The sequence below is a fragment of the Zeugodacus cucurbitae genome, chromosome 6 (assembly GCF_028554725.1).
Source record: "Zeugodacus cucurbitae isolate PBARC_wt_2022May chromosome 6, idZeuCucr1.2, whole genome shotgun sequence".
In the NCBI taxonomy this organism is placed as follows: Eukaryota; Metazoa; Arthropoda; class Insecta; order Diptera; family Tephritidae; genus Zeugodacus; species Zeugodacus cucurbitae.
In genome coordinates this window covers 24,609,791-24,631,409 of record NC_071671.1, presented here as the reverse complement: position 1 = coordinate 24,631,409, position 21,619 = coordinate 24,609,791, and the positions used below count along the sequence as shown (strand labels likewise).

Here is a 21,619-nt window from a genome sequence, read left to right as displayed (position 1 = left end):
ATTTTTGGTTTACAGACTTTTTTGGATTATGAGTTGTTATGATGTCCACGTCAAGTGGATAATTTTTGATGATTTTGTAGCAAACTACGGCGAAGTCACTTTTTAGTGATTTCAGATGCGGATTCTGGATACTTTTGTGATGGTGCCACCCTATATAATCACAGAGCTATCTAAACTGACATGGTCAAAATTCGAACTGATGAAAGCTGACGGTTAAAGATTTAGGCATCACAATTGAAGGGAGTTCGCATACTTTATGAGCTCTATGATGATTTCACATTGCTCAACCGCAATTCGATCTTACGTTTATGACATTTGTCCTAAGAATACTACAAAACACTATAGTTGAAAATAAATTAATTGAACTAAATCGTGTAAAAAATTTTAATAATCTTTGGCTTATCTTGCTTTGAACAGTTGGATAGATTTAGGATGACGCAAATAAATTTTAATATTTCATTGGTTGCCGTCTAAAAGGAGAACTGATTCTTAACCTTTGAAAAGGAAGAGTCAAACGCCTAAAGTGGTTTGAGATTATGAAGTGCGTTGGTATTGAAAAGCTTTAACAGGATGCGTAGTCAATAAAGCCACCGAAAGAGAGTCAGGTGCTCCGGTTTTCATTGTTTTATATGCAGCCATCCTGCAAGTTCCTTTAGAATATATTTAGATCGTCAATAACACATTACTGGAATATACTTACAGTGGACAAAGAACGCGGTAGAATTGATCCAAACTATTTGCCGCAACAATAACATAATGACAATTAGAAATATCGTCTATCTTTAGCGATGGCAACTCTGTTCGAACATTTAGCGCTCATTGCGCAGAAAGCCCTTAACTTCTCGCCGCCTTTATTTTTCAAAAGCAAACAATTTAAGGTTAACAAATATTTATGCGCCCTCAAATGAGCCGTTTGCTGAAGTTATTTTATTTATTTATATTTTCCAAATTACATGCCAAGCGAAGGACCTTTGCGTGAGGTTAGAGTACTAAGAGCACTACTATAGGTGGAAAGGAAAAATTCAAATACATTTTTCAACGACAGTTAGTGAGATAGTAACTTTATTGGCGGCAACAATGTGAAAATTACTTAATGAGTTTAGGGCTTGATTGATTAAACTTAATTGACATCAAGCGAGTTAATACGCTTATTACGTTTAGCTCATATAGTATATAGTGCACAGTTGGGCGGATAAATTAACGTAAAATAAAGTGGTTTCTAGACACTGCGAAAGAGTATAAAATTGGTGTAGCCTGCGCGGCAGCCATTATTCGTCGTACAGGATGTTGGCGCTGTGGACTGCGATGCTACACTGCATGCTAATTTTAGGCGCATGTGGCGCTTACAACGGCACCAATTTGGATGCTACAAACTTTGACGTGGTCTTGGCCCACACTTTACGGCATCATCGTATAGCGAATGTGGCGATATTTATTGGCGCTAAAGATGAGAATCACAACTCGCGCAAAGCCATAATCGCGAGCTTAGATAAACAGCTGCAGGCGCCGCGCTACATCTTCACTTCGGCAGATATGTCAACGCCACCCGGTAATACGTTACGTCATCACATAGCGAACGATGTGCTTAGCGTGGTTTTATGCGCAACGGCAGAGGACCGCATTTGGCATGTAGTGGATCAGCGTTTGCGCAAGTTGCGTCGTACAAAAGTCATCGTGGTGTCGACAAGCACGTCACTCATGCCTGTGGCAATGTTCACCAAACTCTGGCAATTACAATTTTTACATGTCGTGCTGCTGTACAACAATACCGTTTTCCGTTACACGCCATTTCCACAGCTGCATGTATATAAAGTGCATAATCACAGCGCCGATCTCTTTCCACCGGCGGCGACCGATCTGCAAGGATACACGCTAGCCACGCCCGCCGAGAACGATTTGCCGCGCATATTCTTTGTGCGCGAAGAGCGTGACAACGCCACCAAAATACGTGGTTTTGCCTATCAGATTTTCGTGAATTTCGTGCGTCGCATGAATATGACGCTGCGCATCAGTAATCCGAATCAGGTGCATGATATTACGCGCAGCGTCAATATGAGTACAATCGTGCAACAAATCGCGAAGCAGCAATTGGAGATGTCCATGCATCCGTATACGAGCATTGGTGAGCATCAGGGCATTATGAGCTATCCGATCTTCAAGTTGGAGTGCTGTCTCATTGTGCCGGTACAGAATGAGATACCACGTTGTTTGTATCCGGTGCGTCCGCTCACATTGGGTAGTTGGCTGGTGATATTCGCCGCTGTAGTCTATATCTCGTTGACGCTCGCGTGGACGAGTCCGTGTGTGCCGCCGGATGCGCCATTTCTCACTAAGCTCTCGCGCACATTCCTCGAGAGCATTGCTCAGGTGGTATTTCTGCCGTCTACCTATCCTAGTCATCAGCCATCGTTGCGTTATCTGTTGGTATACTTACAGTTGGCGCTTTTCGGTTTTCTGCTCACCAGTTGGTATAATAATTTACTTAGCAGCTTCTTCACCACCATCTTAGTGGGTGCACAATTAGATACATTCGAATCGTTGATTGACGCGCAGTTACCGATATTAACTAAATTCCATGAGATCGATATGGTTTTGGAGCAAGTGCCACCAGAGCTGGTGTCGAAAGTGAAGAAGTTAATTGTCGGCTCGAATTCGAGCGTGCAAATGGCTCATCTGTTGAACTTCAATAGCTCCTACGCCTATCCGGTGACCGAGGAACGTTGGTCCTTTCTTTCGCTGCAAGAACAGTATGCAAATAAGCCGCTTAATCGGTTTTCGAAAATCTGTTTGGGTAGTCCATGTATCAGTTATCCAATGCGGTTGGACTCACATCTGGAGGAACATCTAACGCGTTTTATATTAGACGTGCAGATGGCTGGTTTAGATTTTTATTGGTTGACCTCGGACTTTAAAGATGCTTTGAAAGCGGGGTATGTTAAGCTGGTGAATAATGTTTTTCCCTTCAAAGCTCTGGATTTGTATACGCTCACTGCGGCTTGGGTTTTGTTGATTGGTGGACTAAGCATAGCGTCTCTTGTGTTTCTCTTGGAGATACGTGGCGGTTGTGGAAGGAGAACTTTGAAAAAGGAATCAAGTGCGGAGAAGTGGCTTAGTGGGCTGAACCGTGGGGACCGAGAGGAAATGAAATAACTTTAGAATTCCATCAAATTTAATAATGTACACAACTAGCCATCGGAAATTCAAAACTACTGCTCGGATTAATAAAATATAGACAAACTTTTCGAACTTACTATTTATATTACTTTGCTTGTTTGTAATGCTAGTCATTAAAAAGATAATAAGAAACATAAAAATATCAACTTTTCTTTATTACAATGATTTGTTAGTTGCCGGAACATTTCGACCGACCTTCAATGACCAAGGCTTAAAAGAAGCCTAAGAAGCCTTAGAAGCTTAAGCCTCATCCAATCAGCGCTCTTCAATTCGCAAAGGAAAACGAGGAAAGCTAGTATGAGACCCAACCACCAAACATACCAAATCGGACGAAGAAAACGCATGGATAACGGACGCGGATCCTCATGTAACAGTAAGATCTTCACCAGCCGCAAGCGCACCGCCTCGGCAAAAGCCGATTTCTGCCAATATGTCAGTAAACCCGATTGTGTCGCATGCATGATGAAGTATTTCAATGGTATCTGCAGATGTGAATCGGCATACATCGGAAAGACATGATGAAATGGACCCATGCAAATGTCCGACAGACGAAAGAGTGGTTTTTGTAGAAATTGTTGTTGCATATTGAGAAACTCCCAACGATCTGTTTGTATGCTATAACCGTAGCTAGTATTCATTATATCGCGATGCTGATCCATAAATTGCTTATCAACAATATCGAGTTGTTGTAGAAACCGTGGTGGATATTGTGCCGGCATAGATTCGAGACGATCATACTCATAGTCGAAAACTTTAATGCGTAGATTGGCACGCACCACATCGTCCACAGTATCTATTTGCGCCGAAGGCAATGAAGTCATCAAATAACTAGCGATCTTGGTGCTATACCAATTTGAAGTTATGAAACCCAACACAAAGAGATAAAAGAACAAGAACGACATGCGTAGATTTGGTGTGTTGAAAAACGTTGTGGGCGCAATGCTGAGCATTGAACAAATCGCTTGCAATAAGGCGTTACTATACTCTCTCGGACGTTGTGGCGCGCAAAGCCAGAGGGCGAATGAGATATAGATGACCGCGAAGAGCACGAGTAGCCAAGTTGAATTCTGAAAACTACGCAGTAAGTAAAGATGCTCCGGCGAACGATTATAATACGGCACCATAATGCACCAATCATTTATGCCAATCGGATAGCTTGTGCCCACATGATCGATAGCGAAGAGCGCGGTTTGTGAGTGCGGACTCAACTCGATAGTTCTGTTCACGATCAATTCAATGACATCACCCATTACCGCGGGCTCAAACGGTGAACTCGCTACATCCGAATCAACTAATGTGGCATTGATTGATTTCAGAAAGGCGGTAAAGAGTTCACCCGAAGTGCCGCTGATCTTTAGTACCTCGTTCTCATAACGACGATCGAATACACGTGGCAAATCGTAACGTATAACGGTATTCAACACATAACCCTTGAGATCGTCGTAATAGTCAATAAAAAAGTCTTTCACAAGCCAATTTTCCGTTTTGTTTACGATTTTCAGTTCAGGATACGGTTGGAGTATGTAGATATTATCACGTACCGTTAATAAAATCGTGCTCAAAAACTGTTCACGCCAAATCCATGTATACGTTTCATTTATCATATTGGCGTAATCGCTTTCGGCGCGCTCGTCGTACGCGTCCAACTCCATTGTCGTCGTGAGTATGAAGATGGTTTTTAATATTCGTACGCGTTTCATGCTCTCTGCCGCCATTGTCATAACAGAATCGTTCGGTCCTGTGGTAAATACCAAACTTAACGCCGGCTTGCTAACCAGTACATCCACATAAAAGTCCTGTGGATCAACGCCATCACTGCTCACCACAATTACACTTGGCACTAACGGAAAGGCGGCGAAAAACTCGTCGAAAAATTTTACAGCACTCTCAGTGTGATCGAATTGCTCACTTATGTAGAGCACGAAGTTCTTGAACAAATAGAGTTCGTAAATTGCGTGTATTAGTTCAATGACGAATGTGGTATTTAATTGCAGTGTCGCGGTGGGTCCGTCAAGCTCAGCTGCCTCAAGCACCATTTCTGCGTTTTGTGCCAAGTTGTTGAAATTACAGATTGCAGCAGAATGTCATGGTTTTCAAAAGAGACGCGGCTTTTAAATGGTTTGTGGTTTCTGTTAAGCGGCCTGTTCTGACTTTTTATTATTTTATGGCGCTATAAAAGTGCGGAAATTCTATACAGATTTATGGCTCAATGAAATAGTTAAACGAGATACATATATTAATATGTCGATGTCAAGTGAAGCGGAATTCTTCGGCTTTAGATTGTCAAAAGCAGTGAGTTTTTCTGTTTGCCATAAAGTTTACCACATCGGGGCTCCCTACCCCACGACAGTCTTCTGTTCTACGCTGGCCTTTTGTTCGTTTGCGGAAGTCGTCATAAAAAAATGGAGTGCTTATCTGAATCTTTATTGGACGTTTCGTTGGATCTTGTTTTACATGGCGCATAGTCCTGGTTGGGGAGTAAACTTGTTTTTACCACGTTCTGATATTTCGGAGACAGACATATAAGACAGCCTGAGATATCGAAAAATATCCTTTAGATTGACTGACGCTTCAGACTTGGGAGTTTGAGCTCCAGTCAGATGCTTGAGTTGGACACAGGAGTAGGAATTGAGGATGTTAGATTAAATTTAACGTCTGCGTATTTAGAGTAGCTACCACATCCCATTTACACACCTCACTTTTTCTCACGCTGATTTGTACCATTACACCAATACAGCGAATACACCAGAGCCTTTATTATCTGCATTGTTTATTGTTACAACTCCACAGTGACTAGGTGAAGCGTAGAAGCCGAACAGAGTTCTAAATGCGCATCAATCGGCAATTCGCACGCAAATATGCTATTAGCAGTTCATTATTTACGTAAGTAACAAATGACTAAACTCATTTCCCTTAGTCACCACAAGTTGAAGCACTCGGGTGAAGAGATAATTCGGATATATTTATAGTCGGGCTTTCAGAAACTGAAAATGGTATTATTGAACTTGTGAAACGCTTGTGTTTTTTGACGGTCGAAGCCAAAAAATATTGAAAAAGCTTTCTCATTGCGCAGTGGTCTTATGTAGGGCGGACACAGCTCTTGGCAAAAAATTGTCAATCGTTCGAAGGACTGTCCACTCCATTTCGCTGAGCGACTGTTTTCTACTTGTTCATCACTCAAAAATTACTTAAAATTTTGAACTGCCCTCGTGATAAAACATTATATACGTGGCGAGAATATGAAAAGGCAAATTTGGCTGGAAGCGGAAGCAAATATTCATGATTTTTAAATTTCTTTAAAAAGTAAACAATATACTTGAAAAATGTCATCGCAGCTTACGTTTAAATATAATCGCTTGATCCTTATTAATACATAATTGATGTTCTATAGGTATAATATAAAATATTTGTATTATCACTCATCTATCTCTATCACTATCATTAAGGCCAGAAAATTTTCTGCTGTAGCATGTTTCGTGTCAAATTAAATTGAAAAATGATTTTTCGTTATGGTTGATTTAATGCCAACCAAGTGGATAATAAAATGCTTCAATGCTTTCACTCAGCTGCATGAGCATTAAAAAAATAGCTTAATAGAATCAATGATAAACAGTTTTTATTATTATAATTGAACATTAACAATATCGTACAAACAAGGGTTGTGAGCATGTGTTGGTGTGGAAATGATATAAACATGTGTTTATAGGTATGTGTGAGCAGAAGGCCCTGTAGGGAAGCGATATATAGAGAGCCAGGAAAGGATTATTGAGCAAAACAATACAGCTGAGAAGAATAGTTGAATTAGCTTAAGGCATCCCAAAAGTAGTTCCAAAAAGGTCGGTCCATAGGAAACTTATATACAGTAGAACTCCAATTATCCCAACTCCGACTATCCGAATCGCCGATTATCCGAATCACAAAAAATTGTCCAAAAAAGTCTAAGTGCGCTATTATTCTTCCCTCCGCGAAGCCAGTGTTTGCGCGTCAAGTCTTGACTTGACTTGTCTTAGCTTGCCGTTGTGCCTACACTGACTTCACCCCACGAAGTGGAAGTGGAAGAAGAACTTTCTGCTGATGTTGAAGTAGACGCTGGACCATCAGCTAGTGAAGCATTTGCCGGCCTCGAGACTGCTTTGAAGTGGATGGAGCGTCAGCCCGAGTGTGACCACTTGCAACTGCTCACCGTCAAGCGAATGCGTGACCTGGCTGCCCGAAAACGGTTGAAGACCGCAAAACAGATTACATTGACGGAGATTTTTAAAAAACAATGATTTTTATTTCTAAACTTGTACATAAGTACATTTTATTTATATTTAAAACATGTGAAAATTTCATGTTTCTTTCATTTAATTCAATCAAAAAATTGTGTAATATCAAAACGTAGCTTTTATTCTCTACAATGGCAATTTAAAAAAAAAATCCGATTATCCGAATATTTGATTATCCCAATGGGTCCCGGTCCCCATTAATTCGGATAATTGGAGTTCTACTGTATTAAGAATCGCATTTGTCTTCTTAGTTCGAATAAATATGTAGATTCCGAATGTGATAAAAGGACGTGGTTTAATTGACGACTGACTGAGATACCAAAAAATATCCGTTGCTGTGCTGATCAGGTATCATGCTTCAGAAAATGTTTGGTTCGGATCGGGTATTTGGAAGAACGAAGGTAACATGGAATACAGTTCAGTATATCAAACTATGTATGTGTTGAGCAAACGTATTGGGATTCGTAAAGAAATCTTTTTTCCTCCACAAAATACTATACATTACAAAATAGTCAATGAATTTGCAGATCATAAGGTACACATGCTTTCCTACACAGCATTATTTTATTCTTTACTTATATATAAGATTACAAGTATCATATTGAATACTTTCTAACCGGAACTTATTGCTATGATAGTATATTCGAAAGGGGGAGTTGGTGGTTGGCGGGGTTTTGTGCGACATAATTTTGCTTTTCACAGTTATGCATGGGAAAGTCACAGATGTTCGACAACTTAGTGTGAATAATAAATAGAAAATCGGGTGGGGTAAATTGGTTGGAAGTGTTTAAGGTGAAGGCATTTATTCATTTCAAGTACAGTACAAATAGTATATGCTATTGTACTAATAACGATGGTGGTTCAAAAAATAATTAGTAAATTTGATGTGTTTCTAAATTTGGATCTTCAAACGATATTTTTTTCTTTAGTTAATTAGCTAGTTGGAGAACATAGTATAATATCTACCACCGGACCCTATAGAATTTTTTGTTTGAAAACATAACATAATATTAGAAATTAATTATTTCAGGTGCATGTTAGACTTTTCGAAACGGGACAATTACTTTAAGAAAGTTTTCTATTTGTTAAGGATCTCGGCCTTAATTGCATTTTTTATTTTCTAAAACACAAAAGGGTAAAATTCCAAATTAGTATCCACTGTTAAAGCTTTCACTCGAAATAATTGTAATTGTATAGTGTAATTTTGGTTTTGACATTCGGCCAGTTTTTTTACTAGTTAATTTCGAGAGGATTTTAACGACTCTTATTGATTTTACTACATCATCAATGAGAAAATCGTAGAAAATCGAAATTTTTTTTGCGGAAAAAATGATATTTACGCGAAAAAATCGCGAGAACGGAAATAGTAAGGGAATAAATTTGATGTTTGCATTTTAATTGGAGTACCAAGGTTTTGACATCGTTTTGTAACACCATTCTGTATTATTTTGTAGTTATGCAGACAAGGATCTTCAGTGTATGAATTCTAAGATATATTGGTTTCAAAATTTGGATACAATGTCATACACACATACATTTCCAAATTTGGTAACCCATTCCGTTGACTTTGGTTGTACGCATTTTTTCCACAAGTCAAATACAATATAAAGTTTTATTCCGCTATCTTCATTGGTTTCTAATGTATATGTTATAAAGTTTACGAATCAGATAGAATTCAAAATTGAGTTATATGGGAAGTAAGTGTGGTTGTGAACCATGTTCACCTATTTTTCATCCATGCCATCAGGGTGTTAAGAGAATACTATCGGTCGACTAGTTCCTGAAGTATGGGTTTTTGACCCATAAATGGTTTATATTTACATACATTTTTGATTAAAAAATTCTCTCCTCACATAATTTATCTTTTAGAACCACCCACCGTCCGATTATTTTAATATCAACATACCCGTATAAGTTGTTAAATTTAATGACACGTTATTTATGCTTGTTAATTTGCTTAAGTTTATAAGCGAACAGCTGCTGATTTTAAGAAAAATAAATTAAGCGAATTATTTGGATTAACGTTAATTGGATGACTGGATTAATTTGGACATTCAGTTAATAATTTCAATAGTTTAGGAACGGAACTGTATTGAAAGCTGCATCATATTTCGTTATATATTTGGAAGTTAAATAAATTAAGTGAAGCAACAAAAGCCTTTTTATACATCCATTAGAATATAAATGAAACATTATATATAATTTTCTACGTTTCCAATACAACTGGGGTTTCCAAAATAACCTATATTCTTGAGTTCTAGTAATTTGCCAGATATATTCGCATTTCTTCGCCATCATCTCAAGAGAAATAATAAAAATCTTCGGTAATATCTTTTTTATATAAAGCAACAAAGAATCGTACGACTGTTACATACTTTCATGTGCCTCAGTACAAACGTAGAATCCCAACGATTTTTTTCTGGTGCTGATAACGCCGACGTATTGCCCAAAATCAATTTATAGTATTCAGTTTTAATTTTACGACATTGAGAACATGTAAGATTAATGACGGCGATAGGTATCATTCCATGCTCACTCAGGTCTATATAATCGGTTCCGGTTGGCATATACCTATTTCATACGATATACTGATTTCAAATTATAAAAGAACTTTTGCTTCAAGAATCCGTATAAAGGCGAATTTAGCAAACCAAATTTGTGGGAGAGATATGAAAAGCATGATCTTTGAATTTGTTTACATCATCTTATAGGTTTCATATTATCGTCAATAAGTACAACAAAATTCTTTAAATCATTAATCCTATCATAGCTTTTTGGAATTTTGATTTTTATAGTAATTTTTCTTTAATGCATAATTTACCATATTGTAATTGCAAGAAGTTTTATACAACCCATTAACCCTATTATGACTTTGGAATGTTTAATTTTACTACTTTTCCATTTCTTTCTCCAAGGGATATCTGGTATGATAAATGCTTCATGATTTTTAGATCTGGATCTGGAACATGGGTATCTTTTTTATGAACCTTTATTTGATACTTTTCGGAGATCGTACGGAATAGTAAAAATTAAGTTGTATACTTACGACTATCCAAATTATTAACAATTTTAACTCCTGAACTCACCAAAAACGACAAAATTAAAAAATATCGTTATTTTTGTACGTATAATCTCTATTTATTTAAATAGCTTTCTTTCTCATTTGGTTTATATTATGTATTTGTTTGTAATTTTCATTTTCTTTATATCCACTTGTTGTTGTTGGTATAATATTTAGAATTATTTATATATATATATATATTTATATATAATTATGTATAATTCTGGTTTTCCATAGTTTATTTATTTAAATTTTTTTCCTCATTTCTTATTTTTATTTAATATGCTTTTTTAGTTTCTTCCTACTTGTACACAAGTAGTCAATAATAAATTTAATAATAATTATAAGAAATTTTAAGACGCATTCGTCCAATTTACTTTTTCAATTAACATTAAATAATTTTTTATAACTTTTTCTAGTTTTTTTCTGTAATTTATTTCATATTTCGCTGCAACGCTGCCTTTTTAAAGTATTACATAATGTTTTTTTTTTAATACTCTTATTTTGTTCGTTTTCGTTTGAAATTGACGCATTTTTATTTTTAATATTTTTTATTGGTTTTCCAATTTTAATTGCACACATCACCTATAAAGTATCGTTTACACTATTTAACGGGATTTGGCGTCGAATTTAAACATTTCGTTTGTTATTTCAAATGAAAATAATTGTTTTTTAATATTATTTAATTTTTTTAATTATTTTTCTTTCTTTGCAACTATTTTGTATTTTTTTTTTCAAATAAATTACTTTTAACAACAACATATAATTTTACTGCATTTCTTTGTTGCATTTCTTCGTTGGTTAATAATTATTATTTAGTTATAAATAGTATGTCTATATATTAAACAATTTGGCTATTTCTCTATTATGTAGTTTTATTTTTTTTAAATATAATTTTGTTATTTATTTTTTATTTATACAAATATTTGCTAACATCACATCGAAAGCATTAAAAATATTAATGCTTTATTATTTTGAGTTGAAAAAGTGCAAAAAAGAAAAAGGAAACAAATTATATAATTAAAGCAAGCATATAAAATTAAATAATTATTTATTTATATAAATTTTAATTAATTCTTATTAATTTCAATTTAAATTGTTTTTTCAGTTTTAGTTTTTTGACTAAAAATTTTTCAATATTTTTATACTTGTTGAAAGTTTTAGCGAGTGTATACATTTGGGCGCATAAATTGTCTATTTTTGAGCATTTTTTGTGGCCACTAGTTTCGTAAAATTTATTTAATTGTAGTTTTCATATTATTTGTTAAAATTTTATTTTTTTTATTTTTATTCATATTTTTTAAATATTTTTTTGAAATTATTTTTTTTTTTATAATTTTTTTGAAATTATTTTTTTTTTTATAATTTTTTTGAAAATTTTTCAACTTAATTTGTTATTTTTTTTAAATATTTTTCATTTTTATTTTTATTTGTTTTTCCGCTTGCACATGTTTTTATATGCCTGTTTATATACAGTAGTTTTCCGAAATAACGAACACATTAATTGTTAGGCCTGTTCGTTATATCGAATTTTTCGTTAATTCGAGTACTCACTTAGAGGTATGTTTTTCTATAAAAATTAGTTAAATATCCATAAATTGCAGTTTAATAAATTATTTTATTAATTATTTGTTAAAAAATAAAAAAAAAACATAACAAAACAATTGAAATCCAATAAATTCTTCCAAAAGGGACCAATTCTGACACTTATACTTATATTTGGTGCTGACCAATAATTTTATGCTTTTTTATAAAATTCATAATTTTTTCAATTTTCACATTTTTTTTTTTTAATTTTTTCAAGTTTCATTTTTAATTCTGATTCGAAGTTATTTGATGGTTTTCTCTTTCTTCATATGTCTTCTTCATGTTGTTCGTTAAACCGAGTACTTACAAATCCCCCATGTTCGTTATTTCCGGTACTCAAGGTAACAAATTTGCTTGTTCGTTATAAGCGGTTTTCGTTAAAGCGAATATTCGTTATTTCGGAAAACTACTGTATATATTTCCACTTTGTATATATGTATTTAGGGTACCATAAAGAGCATAGAAATTAAAAAATAGACACTCAATAGCTGTAGAATTGTTTTTTCTCCGCTAACACGTACAATTATTCAATTAGTTGGCTTATTTTTTGTATTTATCATTATTTATATTGTTTACATTTTTGCAAATTTTTCAGAATATTTGTGAAAGTTTCCTGTTTTAGGGTTTAGATATATATATATAGTATATGTATATATGTAAATATTTTGGTGGTATATTGCAGTCAGCATCTGTTTTAGAGAAAAATTTTCCATCAAATCTCTGTAAGTATGTAGTTGTGTGTGTGTTTTTTAGCTTTGATATATTTAACATCCAATATGCAGAAAAAGTAAGCTTTATTGGATTGCTGTAATCACATTTAAAATTCCTATAGGGCTATACAGTAGTTCCTTAATTTAGTCCAAAACAATATTTTTTGTTTCTTTTTTTTTGAATAATTGTGCTTTTGAATAACGCAAATTATTAATTGAAATTATAAAATATTTAAGTAATTTTTTTTAAAACTGAATTTCAATTAAAAATAAAACATTATTATTTTTAGCAAATATTTTTCTTTACTTTATAAGTTTTAAATTAAAAAACAATAGTTTATCATTTATTTCATTATTTTAAATTTGAAAATATATCTCAAATATCTATTAATATTTTTTTTCGGTGTAATTATTCATTTATTTGCATAAAAAATATGTAAATAATATTTTTGATAAACGTTTTTGTTTTATTTACTTAAATAACTTTATTTTATTAAATTATTATTCTTTAAATTATAAAGCAACTTGTATTACATTTTTTCCACTGTAATCCTTTATTTATTTGCATAAAAGTGTTAAATTGATATACTTATATGAAAAAAAAAAAACAAATCCAAAGTCACTGAAAATCCTACTTTTCAAATTTACTTGAAATATAACAGTTTTTTTTAACAATAATTTTTTTTGTTTTTGAAATCGTAAGAAAACAATTTTTAATTTTTGAGGCTAGTGTTTGAAATTCTTTAGATTTAAACAAATCGCTCATTTATATGTCATAACTCAAAAAATACGATTTTTGAGTTGAGTATGCAGAAATGTGTGCAGTTTCATCGTCCATAGTGGATAACAATTTCATTCTGATGCGTAGAAAAATAAATCGTGAAATAAGAATCTGCCGTTATTAAACTTGTTATGTTGTATTATTTTTTAACCGCAACAACGACACGTTTCAGTTGTACCAGAATTAAGCATGCTTTTTCCAGAAAAAAAGACATATTTGTGTTAGAACCAGAGAACGGCATTTGCTGAATGAAAAACAGTCGTACGCGCTCAACAGCCGAATAATCACACTGTTCGGATCAGCCGATCAAACTGGCCTGAGCTCACATTTTCGTTGTTGATTTTAAATTCACTCGTGTGTGTGCGATTTTTTGTTTTACTCCGAGTTTGTTCGGCTCGTGTTCAATATAATGATTTCGGGCGCTTGCTCATTCGGTTCAGCAAACATTGTTTTGAACAAGAACAACACTCAACTCGCAAAAATCAACTCGTATGATTTTACTCATGCGCGCAACAAGCGGCACTTTTTCTGCAGATGCAGATGAAATGTGAGAAGAAGAACAAGACAAGCTACAACAACAAACTGCATAGAAATTGTTACGGGTTGAAGTCTTCGCTGTTGCCAAATTAGAAATGTTTCTAATTTTGCCGACGACAATGGCCGCTGTAGAGCTGCCACTAATATGTGAAATGTAAAATTATTCAAAGTTCTAACAAGTATGACGTTATTTTGCCAGCAGAAGCGTAAAATAGCTTTGATATATCATTTATAATAACAATGGATTATTTAAAGCAAATAAATCGATATATTTTTACATTTTTTGCACAAAAAATTTCACTTTAATCTAAATATGTAAATTTTATTGAAGTGAAAGATTTTCGTACGGCAACAATGAAATTCCTATTCGATATGTCGCTGCCGTCTTCAAAATGTTCACGACGCTGGCTTCAAAGCGACATTTGTGATCAGCCGTCGCTACGTCGTGTCGTGTCGTCGTCTTTGTGTTCAGCACTTGATGTGTACGGCAAATTGAGATGATTTTTACTCATCACTCTGCTTTTTCAGTGAGTTGAGTTGAATGAAAAAGTTCGTGTATGAGTAAATCAAGAAAATTGTGATTTTTGCAGTTCTCTGAGTTAGAACGATCTTTGTGAAAATGGAATTAAATTTTTCATGTTGCTTTTTTCAGAAATAACGACTCATTTAACTCATGACAGCGAAATTGATTTATATTTTTCACAAATAACGGCGGCTATAATCGCTTAAAGCGGTTCCTACGCCAAATATATATATAACGACATAATTCAAAAAGGGGTCACGTATATGCCTGCAAAGCTTCATTACACACTCTTTAGTCCACTTATGCTCATCATTTGATTATATACATTACATGCCACTAGTTTATTTAATACACTTAAGACATTTTTCTAAATTTGCTAAATAAGAGACAATTGAAAACTTTAAACCGCTCTCCTGAAAAATTCATGTAAAATATTTTTTTATTAAAATTAATTAATTAATTTTTTTATTTTGTTTTTAAGTTTTTCAGTGTAATTTTTTTTTTCAAATATAGTCATAGTAGTCATAAAATTACAAAACATCTTCAACTAAAATCTCTTATGAATTCTTAAATTTTGAGAATAGTTTTTGAAATTTTTTAAAATTTGTAAATATTTTTTTATTTATAAAATAATTTTTTTTAGTGTTTTTTTTTTAATTTTTAATAAAAAATATCAAGAAATTATTATAAATTTCCTATATCCTTTCATTTCTTTTGCATTTATCATCATGTATTTCCCTCTCAAATTTGTCGTATTTTCGCATAACCATTTCTATTTGCAAGCCTAAAGTTTATCCATTCATAAATGCTTTCAATTGCCTTAGAGCAAAATATACTACTACATACAAGTGTGTATACAAGTATATATAATATTTAATAAGTTGTATTAGTGGTAAATGGGCATATTAAATAGGCAGAAAATTCACTAAATTGGTTGCATACTAATCGTATTGTATCCTCTTAGATAATATTTTTATGTGTATGTATGTGTGTATATAATATACGTTTAAATGTGTGCTGATATATAAGTCTATGTAAATATGTATGTACATACACCTACAAGTAGTTGTTGCTGTCAATAATTTCTGTGGCGCATGTTTCATAACTCTTCGTATATACATATGAAGATTATGTGCAATCGGTAGCATGTTTGTTTGTCTGTCTGACTATTGCATTACTGTATAATATTTAATTAATATATTTATATATATTTATGTATGTATGTGTGTAGTAAACTACTTCCCATTTATTAACTTGTGGTAATATTGTTTTCAAATAACTGCGTGTCTATTAAATCTAACATTGATTATAATCTTAATTAAATCTATAGCTATATCTATGTATATGTATATAGTATGTGTATTATTTGGTTCTATGTAAGTAGGTGGTAAGTAACTGTATATTGATATATGTAGATATAATTACTAGAAATATTTACGCTGCATTCATGTATGTATGTATGTATTTGGCCAGGATTGGATTTGCACATGTGCATATGTGACTGGTTATACTTTATACATATGTACATATATGTTATAATTCTATGTTTATTATATGTTATACTTATGTATGTATAATTTTATTTTTTCATAGTAAGCATGTATATTTTTATAAGAAATTGATTCCCAATAGAGCATTCAACGAACAAAGGTATTTGCAGTATTTTTTTTTGTATGTGCTTGTTGTATATGGAAAAGAATAAAAACAATCAATAGGGGTTAAGTTAAAATATATATACATATATATATAATTATATAACATTTTCTAAAATTTCTAAAAATAAAATTAATAATTGAAATTAAAATAAGTAATCATTAACAAATTAATTAAATTTAATAAATTAAAATAAGTATTAAAATTTCAAACATTAAATTTAAAAAGTGAAATTAATTTATATAAAAAAAAATTAAATAAAAAATGAAAATAACTTTCAAAATTAAAATTAAAATAAAAAATGAAATTATATATATTTAAAATTGAATATTTTTAATATTAAAACGAAAGAATTAAAATTAAAATGATAATTATAATAACAATTCAAAAAAATTTATTGAAAAATATTATATTAAAAACTAAACTTAAATAAAAATAAATATTTAAATTAATAAAAAAATTTAAAGTTAAAGTAAAATTAAAATAAATTTAAAATTAACAAATTAAATAAAATTAAAATTAAAAAACGTAAAACTGAAAAGTAAACTACACATATAAAATTAAAATTAATGTTTCAAATATAAAATTAAAAAATTAAATTAATTAAAATTATAATTAAAATGGAAAATATAATAAAAATTTAAATAAATGTATTCAAAAATTAAGAGTAAGATTTAATATTATAACAGAAATAAAAATTACAAAAAAATTAAACAAATAAAATATAAAATATTTGAATTAAAATTAAACAATAATCAATTTAAATTAATTATAGCTTCATTATCCCCTATTTGTAATTACTACAGATTTTTACTCCTTTTTTACAACAAAAAATACTACAAATACCATAGCTTATGAAATGCGTTAGCAATTTCTGTGTTAATAAGATTTGTTTTTAACAGTTAGTTGTATGAGTTTTATTTTCGTAGAAACATTAAAACGTTTTGAAAAATATACGCATGTATAAATATTCATTCGCATATTAAGAATGCATATTATATTATTACAAATAGGCGGTGGCATTAGTTTTGGACTCGGTTTTCTGTGTGAGTTTGCTTTCAGATAGCTTTTCTTGCTAATATTTGTATATTATAATTTATTGAAAAATATATATAAAAAGCACAGGTTTGGTGGACAGTTATTTTTACCAAAAATATATAATTTGCGCAGAAAATATTATGAGTAAAAGGTAAAAAATCCTTTATAAAAATTTTACTACTTGCTTACTACTAAGGTGTCAAACGACAGTAGTTATTTATAACGAACTTTTTGGCGCAGAACAGGAAGTTACATTATAACATAATAAAAGTAAATGAATGCAAATTGTTTTTTAGCTATTTTAAATTTTTTATTATTATTTTTTCAATTTAAACAATTAAAATTGCCAATTGATTTAGCGTTTATTACTGCATATAATTATTTTTTTTCAAAAGGATCTACAATTTAGTAGATATAATCGCAATTCTTTTTGCTTCATACACTACTATTTATTTGGCAAATGCCTTATATTCGTTTATTTTTTGTTAAATTTTATCATAATATTAATTTCAATTTTTATTTTCATTTTTAATTTGTTATTTTTTATTTAAATATTTTTGTAAAATATGCCTCTCATCGTGTCGATAGTTGATTGCTACTTAAAAAAAATATCGCATGAGATTTTTAATTTTTCTGCAATATTTTTAAATATTTTTTGCATATTTCATTGCACGATTTTTGTGTTTCTGCATTTAATTACATGCGAGTTTTTAAAAATATTTTTAATATTTTCATGCTATTTTCTTGAAATAAAATATTGGTAATTATCTTTTTTCTACTCTATTTTGTGTACATTTATTTACTTTTTTATTATTTTAATATCAATACAATTTTAAATATTATATTATTTTATTCATCATAACGTTTTTATTATATTTTTCCAACATATATTTTTAGTATAAATCGGTTTATTAATTTTTAATTATGTTTTTACACTCACTCTTTAATAAAACTTAATTTTTTTTGGAAAAAAATGCCAATTTTTAACTATCGTTTTTTAATTTTATAATATTTCTTTGTTTATTTTGTTACAATCTAAATAGATATTTTTTTAAATCAATATTCTATTTTTTTCAAACTTTTCATAAAATCTATTTATTTATAATTCTGTGTTTTTTTTGTTTCTTTTTCTCTTCCGTTTATTTTAAATTTTTGCCTATTAGCTAAAGTAACTCTTGTCTCAACAACATTTCCCTTTAGGTATTTTAAAATTATTCTATAATATTTATTTTTGTTTATTTTAAATATTTTTTTGGTACTAAATTTTTATTTTACAACTATTTCTGCAAGTTTCTTAATTTTCTTGTTTCGTTAAGTTTTACTTCGAATTGACATTAGGATCGCAATTTCCCCGACAAGGAGGAAAAGTAAATACGCTTCGTACAACATCTAAATACATATAATGCACAGATACACTATGCTGCATATACAATGTATATATGCGAATAACAATCGTATAATATTTCTACAACTATTTTTACTATAAAAAAAAAATTAAAAATAAATTATATATGTATATCTAAAAATAATCTAAAAAGCTTCCATATTTAAAAAATAAAAAGTTTATACTCTCGCAACATGTTGCACAGTGTATAATAGTTTTTTCACATATCCATTGAAGGAAAAACGAAATTAAAGTCATCTAAATCGGTTATATAAAATTTATTTCAAATGCTGCTTTAGAAGTTTACCGTCGATCAGCTAAAAATAGTACAAATAGGACTATAACTTTTCAAAAAATCTTTGAGTTATTTTACTGAAAATAAAGGGGCGTGTTTTCATGATAATAATGTGCTCTTGCGTTGAAAATATAAAAAATTGAACCCATACTTCGTCTAGACCCCATATAGCTAGCATCCGGACTTAGACCTTCCGTACTTGTTCTGTTCTATCCTTGATACAATTTATTTTCTATTTTGTTCTTTTCATATTTTTCTCTTCGATTCCTTGCTTCTATATTCCACGTCATTCGTGCCATTATACCTACTTAATTCCACCTCCAAACATTTCTAAGCCACAAAACCGTCCTCGAAGCGAAGATCTCGCGCCGTCTCGAAATAACCAACTCGCCCACACAAGTCACCAACGCCAGCAACCAACCTACTGCCAGGATATAAAACGCCAATGTAAAATGTGCCAAACTCAAAGGCAACTCACACAAGCCAGTCTCGTTGCTTAGTTGAAGTCTGCCCGCAGGCGGCACCTGTGCCAACCAGTGCTCGATAAAACCGAATTCTTGCAATTCTAGGAAGAGTATCTTTAATATACCCTTGAATGGCGATTGGTTTTGCAGCGCGAAAAATTGAAGCATACTGGGCGTACACAATTTTTCATTGGTTATACGAAATACCGGATGTTGTAAGTGTTTTTGTCGCTTCTCATACCACAACCACTTGTCAGTGGTCATAATGTAGGCAGACGAAATATTTGAATTCGTACGATCAATTGCTGCTAAGGCGTTTCCCATATCATATAGACGCGGCACGAGTTCCACCGGCAACAGTTTGGTGTCGAAATAAAGCTTTCTTTCGATTTCTGTTGCCATTATCAACAAATCGGTTTTAAGAAAATCGTCGGGGGTGTGCACGGCTGGCATGCGAATGCGTGTACTGAATAGTGAAGTCAAACTACCCTCATATACACTCACGATTACTACGAAAAGCCCACTGAAATAAAATAGAAATAGACCTCTTGACATGCTTCTAATACCGGGCAGCAGTACTGGTTGTGCCAGAAACAATTTCAACACGAATAAAACATCCAGCACGATATCGCGTGTACAATTACAATTTCGAAAAATCACGACGACAAATAGCACGAATATAAAAAAGGTAAAACCCAACATTTTCCATGTGCAAATATCGAAGTTATACAAGAGATACCAACTTAACGGTATGTTAGACTCAACGGGTAGCATTAAACAAACCTTTGTTAGGAACACCGGGTAACTGGCCTCCATGCTACGATGGATTAGATCGGTTCGTAAGACTAGATTAGCGGTCATATCGATTGATTGTTTCATCGTCTCATTCATCGGATAACTGAAAACAGTGAATGTGCCATTAATACGCTTCATGAAGATGGGTAGCAATTGTCCAGTCAGACCGCGGAGTACAGTGCGATTGTTCGTCTGTTGACGAAGTACAATAAATCGATGTTGTATTTTTTTCAATATCCATAGTCTTATGCTAAGCACATAGTGAAGCGTGTGGCGAAAATGATAAAGATTGGAAGAGCTGAGCTTAGATCCAGTTAAATCGAATACCTTTGGACTCAATAACTGCTCCTCTTAGGAACAACTGCTGTCAGAGACTTTTCGAAAAAGTTGACTTCGACCCTTTTTGTTATTTCGGATTCTTTGTTCTTCTCTCTAATTCCCATGCTTCGCTTGGCTCACAATATGTGCTTAACTTAAGTTGGATATACTTACCACTTCTTTGTAAGCTATCGGTGCATCTTCGAAAAGACTAAGACGAAAGTTATAACCAAACACATTCTGATATTTTGGCCAGACAAATCCACTAAAATTCCTTGGATCTACAGCGTTTATCTGTAATTTCGGATAAGCTTTATCCGTACGTACCATCATTATGTCATTCTGACGAAACAAAACAACTGTATTGAGCATATTTAGTTGTCTGAAATAGTTGAAAAAATGCAACTGTACATGCGTAGGTGGCACAGCTTGGCTGACAAAAACCATCGGTATAAAGGGATGCCTATGTAAACTCTGTGAGATTATCTCCCACGTACGAGGTTTGTCGAGTTTTTCCATTAAGACCAAAGCAATGCTTCTGACATTCATAAAGTTTTGTAGATTTGGTGTTGCTATATTTTTCACAATAACCTGCGGTAATTGCAAACGTTGTTGCAGCTCACGTTCTATGCCGTCACCAGAGAATTTATTTGTTCGAAAGATTATTATGCCATCCAAGGGCTTTACACTATGCCTATATGCCACAAAGTCGATGACGAGGCTATAGTTGGTCACCATAGTGGTGAGATATATTAGAAAATTGCAGTGTTGCATTTTGCCCGTGCGAATGTCGTAGACTAACTGAGTGTGGAACCTTAAGCGTGGTCTTTATTAATGGTACGTCTTGTACACCGATGGATTTAATTAGAACATCAGATATGTGTTGAGCTGTCAGGTGTATTTGAACGTCGAGCGATTGTAATCGGAGCGCAAATATTGGTGGTAAACATATATTAAGGAATGTGTGGAGTCTTATTTTTAAGAGAAACCCTTTTATTATTGAAAGAAGCTCAGTCGTGTCAGTGATTTTT

General features: G+C 32.3%; 3 protein-coding genes across 3 annotated transcripts; 1 reads left to right on the top strand and 2 right to left on the bottom strand.

Annotated features, from left to right (window-relative positions):
* Positions 1–1,284: 1,284 nt before the first annotated feature.
* Positions 1,285–3,150, top strand: LOC105210766 (uncharacterized). The gene has a single exon (XM_011181908.2). The coding sequence runs from the start codon at positions 1,285–1,287 to the stop codon at positions 3,148–3,150; it is 1,866 nt and encodes a 621-aa protein (XP_011180210.2).
* Positions 3,151–3,371: 221 nt separating this feature from the next.
* On the bottom strand, positions 3,372–5,210 carry LOC105210768 (uncharacterized). The gene has a single exon (XM_011181909.1). It carries the CDS (start codon positions 5,208–5,210, stop codon positions 3,372–3,374), a length of 1,839 nt encoding a protein of 612 aa, XP_011180211.1.
* Positions 5,211–19,019: 13,809 nt separating this feature from the next.
* LOC105210769 (uncharacterized) lies at positions 19,020–21,326 on the bottom strand. Its single transcript, XM_054232757.1, has 4 exons — positions 21,000–21,326; positions 20,763–20,930; positions 19,490–20,462; positions 19,020–19,033 (listed from the first exon to the last, which is right to left on the bottom strand). The coding sequence occupies exons 1-4, from the start codon at positions 21,324–21,326 to the stop codon at positions 19,020–19,022; spliced, it is 1,482 nt and encodes a 493-aa protein (XP_054088732.1).
* Between the last annotated feature and the right edge of the window lie 293 nt (positions 21,327–21,619).

Excerpts from the sequence above, each read along its gene's own strand:
- LOC105210768 (XM_011181909.1), bottom strand. The coding sequence starts at position 5,210 with ATGGTGCTTGAGGCAGCTGAGCTTGACGGACCCACCGCGACACTGCAA.
- LOC105210769 (XM_054232757.1), bottom strand. The coding sequence starts at position 21,326 with ATGGTGACCAACTATAGCCTCGTCATCGACTTTGTGGCATATAGGCAT. Across the intron at positions 20,931-20,999 it reads AAGCTGTGCCACCTACGCAT|AATGACATAATGATGGTACG; the intron begins GTACAGTTGCAT and ends TTGTTTCGTCAG. Across the intron at positions 20,463-20,762 it reads CGATAGCTTACAAAGAAGTG|ACGAACAATCGCACTGTACT; the intron begins GTAAGTATATCC and ends CTTCGTCAACAG.
- LOC105210766 (XM_011181908.2), top strand. The coding sequence starts at position 1,285 with ATGTTGGCGCTGTGGACTGCGATGCTACACTGCATGCTAATTTTAGGC.